The 5,908-nt window shown below is 44.4% G+C and overlaps 1 protein-coding gene across 1 annotated transcript; it reads right to left on the minus strand.

Annotated features, from left to right (window-relative positions):
* Positions 1 to 277: 277 nt before the first annotated feature.
* On the minus strand, positions 278 to 5,224 carry vgll2b (vestigial-like family member 2b). The gene is made up of 4 exons (XM_086274757.1): positions 4,935 to 5,224; positions 4,178 to 4,520; positions 1,817 to 2,263; positions 278 to 1,351 (listed from the first exon to the last, which is right to left on the minus strand). The coding sequence occupies exons 1-4, from the start codon at positions 5,019 to 5,021 to the stop codon at positions 1,308 to 1,310; spliced, it is 921 nt and encodes a 306-aa protein (XP_086130883.1). The 5' UTR covers positions 5,022 to 5,224; the 3' UTR covers positions 278 to 1,307.
* Between the last annotated feature and the right edge of the window lie 684 nt (positions 5,225 to 5,908).

Below are 5,908 nucleotides of genomic sequence, written 5' to 3' on the forward strand. Positions count from 1 at the left end.
GGTGCACAGCGTAACCTTGATCACATCTGGCTCTGCTACTGTATCTGGGAATCAGACAGCTATGAAAATGTCAGGGCACCCAACAAGTGTGCAAAATTAGAAACAGACCGAAAAGCCCTCATCACAGATATGTTACCTGACACCTGGAGTCTTCCCATGGAGCCAAATTTCTTCAGGCTAATATTAGTATTTATTATCTAGAAATATTACTCTCTTATATTCATGTTGCTAACATCGTTCAAGGTAAACATTTATGAGATGTGACAATGAACCATAAAAATATTTATTGACATCACATTCTTGGACACGAAAAAATGAGCACACCGAAAAAATAATCCCACAAATATTAAGAAAGCCAAAATTCAAAATTTCCACGAATGACAGAGAACAAAAGGACTAAAATGGAACAGCATCAAATTGAAAGTTCAGTTTTACCTGATAGTTCTGAGCAAACAAATCGTGGTAGATGCGAGAGATATTCTCCACATAAGATAGATGATAGATCTGGTATGGTCAGCTTTATCACCGCTTTTAAAATATATATATATATATATAAAGCACAATCAGCTTGACACAAAAAAATTCAGAACACTGGCCAACCTAATATTTTAGAAATGCACATAAACACCAATAAATATAAACACTTTATTTCAGAGAGCAGTATTATATAATAACAAACACAAAAGGCCTCATGATAACAGTCACAGAGCTTAAACTGCCATAATTGCTGCTCTTGTTTATCACTGAATGTTGCATTTGTGAAATGCAGATAAGTGGATAATGAAAACCACTGTACCAACACAGAGCATGAGACAGAGATAACCAGGGACATTGGAGGAAATCCCTACTCTCTGCTATTCATCCCTCTGTCCCTCCATTCATCCTTCCATCTCTCTGTCCTCTGCAAAAAAAAAAAAAGAAGTCTGTTGTGATCCTGTCTTTCTCAGTCCAAACAGGTCACTGTGGCTCCCACCTTGCCAAGGTCTGTGCAGTGACAGCAGAGGGAGACCAAAAGAGCTGAGAAAAAGAGAGCAACAGCACAGATTACAGACAGTTCGGACACTCTCCCTCTCTCGCTCCCTCTTTCGCTTTGCTTTATCTCCATGGTGCACACATGTCGACCTGGAGCAAGGCTGTATACTGGCAGGGGAGGCTAGAAACAGAGTGAAGGGGGTGGGTAGATGGGGATGCAAAGTGTGTATGGTGGAGGGGGGCGGGGGATAAAGGGACCTGCTGCGACAATAGCAAAGTAGGTCCAGGGACTAATTGGATCTGGTAATGGCTGGTCACAGTGACTGAAGGGCTCGTTAGAACCAGTAGAGCTCCTTGCCTTTCTTGTGCTGCTGGAGACCTGAGGGGAAAAAAAGAAAAGGATACAATGAGGAGGACAATGGTGAACACAGAACACAGGTTGTCATGGAGTCTACTTGTGCCAAACATCCTGTTTTTGTGGGGTGGCGGGGCTCCTGTGATGATTATGATGTGTTGTGTGCATTTGTGAGTGTGTCTGCATGCGTGGGAGTGTCTATAATGGTGACTGAGTTATTTAACTTCCTGAGCGTATATATGTTTGCATCTGATCATTTGTTTTCATATATAGAGCATTACAGGGGCTGAAAGCTGGTATAGCAGTGTGCAACAGAGTGTGGGTGTTTGTGTAAATGGTTATTTGACTGTATATTATTCATGAATCTTTGATATTTTAAAGTCAGGATTGCTTGGTGTGTTGTGTTGCTAAATTTAAAGGGATGAAAGTTCAATCTTGCACTAAAACTGCACTGTACCATCCAAAAGCCTCACATGGTTGAGTGGTTACCTGCATCCATGTTGAGGGCCAGGGTCTGGCTGACATCTCCTGGGGGGAGCAAACTGGGCCATGAGGTAGCGGGCTCCAGCTTGCTCACTTCATAGTGGCTTGGCAAGGTGGGAAGATGTGGTGGCCTCACGGTAGGCATGAGTAGGGGCCCATAGTGGGGCTCCAAAGCCGAAGGTGAATAAAGTTCATGGAGAGGCCGTGGGGGGCCGTAGGCTTGGGCCTGAGGATATCCCCAGCTTTCTGGTGGGTGAGGGTGGGAGTGTGGATGAGCGTGTGGATGAGGATGAGCGTGTGGGTGCTGCAGGCTGGGGTGTAGCCCTGATGCGTACGGGTCCATGGAATAGGAAGGTGCACCGGTCTCACAGTGGGAGCGACTCTGAGGCGAGGAGTAGTTACTGTCCCAGAAGGATGGGGGGAAGCTTCGTCTACTGCTAGGCGACGGGGTATCTAATAAGGGAAGAGGTGGGAGAGAAGAGGTAGGAGGAGGCACAACAGTCAAACTTCGGCCAAGTCATGAACTGTTGCACAACTGCGTAGTGAATTGAATTGATTTATAGAAGCAAATGGAAAGGCTGGAGCTGTGCAGGAGGAGCAACACATACTAAAACATAGATGTCACTCACATGACTGCTACACCCTCTGGCCCAGATATCTTCCCCATTGGATCATACTGTCACACCGTCCTAGCCCCAACAAGACACAGAAATAAACACAACCACGTTCGAGCAGACAGAGGGGAGTGAGCGCTAAAGAGAAAGGTAGAAAGCGCGATGTCCCTATACCCTGGAATTCTATATAAGGCAGGCGCTCTGACCTGGAACGAGCCCAAGACTCACAGGGTCTTAAATCACTTGCTGTGGTGACATCTCTCACTCTCCTGTCAGCTCACTACTTTTGAAAGTCTCACAACACACTCAAGCCGACACAGACACACACACACACTCAAAAAGCAATTCTAGCCCCGTTCTAGCACCCGCCAACCCTCTCTTCTGTCTCCTGCACCCCCACCTGTTGTTTTCTCTGCTCCCCCACCCTCCTCGCCCTTGACAGAATGTCAGCAAGCCATTATATGTTTTTAGCAGTATAATTTTCCCATGGGATAGTTATATGAAAAAAAATGCCCTATGCATCCCCCCAAGAGGCAGCGTTTCCCACTGCCCATATCACAATGACCGCAACTTATATAAATCTGACTGGCAGGTGGGCAACTGACTGAGCAACCATTGTGGGGCAAGAGCTGGAGCAAGAGACAGAATGGCAGCCATGGAGACGTTTGAAGGGGATACCGCAGCGAGGCTGTGCGCTTACGGTCATGTATAAACATAGCATCTGTTGTGAGGCAGGGAGCGTGCACTGGTGCTGAAATGAAGACGTCCGACTCAACAAGGAAAGAGACTAAAACCGACAGAGCAACAGAGTGAGTAGACGCTTTAGGCCCTACATGGATATCCAAGGGATATCGTCAAGCTGCCAGCAAAAAAGAACACTGGCATCTTTAAAATATTCATTTCGACATTTTTGTTTACTTTACATCCTGGTGCAATCAGATTTAAAATTGTAAAAAGAGGAAAGGAACATCTTTACTTAACACTAATTTGAGCTTTTATAGGATTCTCTGGATGATAGTTATGGATTATCTGTACTTGGTATTAACATAAGCCACAATAAACTCATAAATCCATAGCGTTTCGTGGAGATAAAGTTGCCAAAACATACTGCAATCACAGAGTCATATTTAGACCCGGGAGGCAGATATTAGAAATCTGACTATAGCTAGGTCTGATTTTGGGATTTTCACAGACAAAACCAACAATGCACGCTGACTCTCTTGTGTCTTTTTTAAACCTTTTAGCCTGGAAGAGTCAAAGTAGACCCATTTGACTTCCAACTGCTCCTAACCTTCCTGACCCGATGCCCCGACCTTTCCAGGGACAACTTTTTGAACAAATGAGCCCTTCAACTGACCAAATTACCTGTGTGACACTCTGCTGCGCTCCCTGTCAGTTCAGCATGTGTGGCCTCAAAATCTCATGCAATATATCTCAACTGTGACAAATATGCCACCTGTGCTTCCCTAAATACATGGGAGGAGAAGGATTTAGTTAGGAGAAACCCAACAATCGTCATGTAAACACGCCTAGAATAAATTAGTCTATTAAAGATTTGATAAAATTGATTGGTGTTGCTTTATTTTTGTGCATATACTGCACAAATTTGATTTTTATAAATACATCTTGAAATCTTTTGTTTTTTGTTTTCAGTTTCTTTAAGAACACCAAACATTCACTATGACTTTGTATTGCTGGTACAAGGACCTTTATTTGAGTCAAATAATCTTTCTGCATGCGCAATGAAATTTACCTGTTCCCCGATGTTCTGGTGCTCGACGTTTGCCCTCACCATCCATATAGGAGCTGAGGGCTCTGGAGAAGTGCTCATCCACAACGCTGCTGATGTCTCCCTGGTAGTAGGTGAAGAGGACACAGCGAGAAGTCAGGTATTCTGCCTCGGGAGCTTCCTGCTTCTCTTTGGGGCCTTCTTCTGGTCTTGAAGCCGCAGGAGTATAGGAGGAAGAAGAGCTGGATGAAGCAGAGGAGGAAGTTGATCCTCCAGTGCCTGGGCCCCCAGACATCCCCTCGGGGCCGTTGGGAGTGTCCATAAAATCCCGGCAATGAGATGAAGTGCAATTTAGACCTGTGGCAGCCTGGCGCGGTGTTAGAGGGCAGGGAGAGGAAGAACAGGGAGAGAGTTGAAACAGGTGTTGCAGAAGACAGTTCTGGAGCTGACTATGAGACATTTTGACACGATGCTCTTCTTTGTATGAGGCAGCACTGGTATGTGTAATCTGTGTGTGCGTGCGAGCTGCTGTGCGCTAATTAGTGGGTGCAGAGTGACTTCTGTGCTTGGTGTGACATGTACAGATATAAAGAAAAAATCTCAATAAATCAAACTAATTCTTAAATCACAAACTTAAACAAATAAATAACTTTTTGAATCGGGTTGTTTGCTTTTACGCACAAGCTGCATAAATTAGCATATCTGTTAACTAGCACAACAGGCTCCAATACTTGAGATGAGAGTTATCACAAGAACGTTTCCACATGTGCTCATTTCTTACCTGGAAGTTACTGATAAAAGCGGGAGCAGTCGGTGCGTACGATGCGTAATGTCCATAGGCTGGGTACATAACATCCAAACAGCTCATGGTAAATGAGCGATGTCTTCAATGCTCTGTTGAAACCGACCTTAGTGAGAGAGAGAGCGTCAACATTCCGTTTATGTCGGAGAGAAATGAGCTTCTTAGTCGCCGATCAGTGCACAAAAGCCCGTTCCAGGCTCGGCATAGTCACTCCAGGAGGAGCGCACCTCTCCGCTTTCATTGCGTGCGCCACACAGCTGCGGTACCAAAATGTGGTGAGGTTTATGGAGCAAGCATGAGGGTGTCCTGTCCTGTACATCTTTGTGTCAACCCCTCCCACCTTTACCAGCTCTCAACACCCCACATCACCGACATTAAGACTCCCACTGGCATAACATCTATAACAGATCGCTTTCGAGCAAATTTGACACACTACTGAAATTAACTGCCTGATGGGTGTAATCGTGTAAAAGCTCATTTAAAACATATAGGCGTAAATTATGTCAATATTTGTGAATATAAAATTGAAAGAGTGGGCAAGAGTGTATTCTAGAAAAGCTGTAAGCACACAGTAAATCATTATGACTCCAGACCATCGTAATCCTGGTGTAGAAAAAAAAGGGTTAAATAGAATGTCATCTAGTTACACAAATAGATTTGGATGAAGTCACTGAGCTTTATAACTGGCCACACAACAATGAGCACATGATACACGTGGTTCAGCGACTTTTTATTCGTCTCCATGTACTTTGGATACTTAAAAACTTTGTGTTCAGTCCAGGTCGAAAGTGTATCCATGGTCTTAAAACAGCTATCGGTTGCCAAGTAAACCCTCAAGTCATCTGAAGTATTTAGTGGGTTCCGAGAATGACACATAGGTGTCAACTATAGGTTGCATACACTGGTCATACCAGCATAAAGGAGAAAGGGACTCTGCACAAATCTATGACAAA

The sequence above is a fragment of the Aulonocara sp. 'chitande type north' Nkhata Bay genome, linkage group LG19 (genome assembly GCF_057382095.1).
Source record: "Aulonocara sp. 'chitande type north' Nkhata Bay isolate Kocher_YH1m ecotype deep benthic linkage group LG19, A_spYH_male_GT1.1, whole genome shotgun sequence".
NCBI lineage: Eukaryota > Metazoa > Chordata > Actinopteri > Cichliformes > Cichlidae > Aulonocara > Aulonocara sp. 'chitande type north' Nkhata Bay.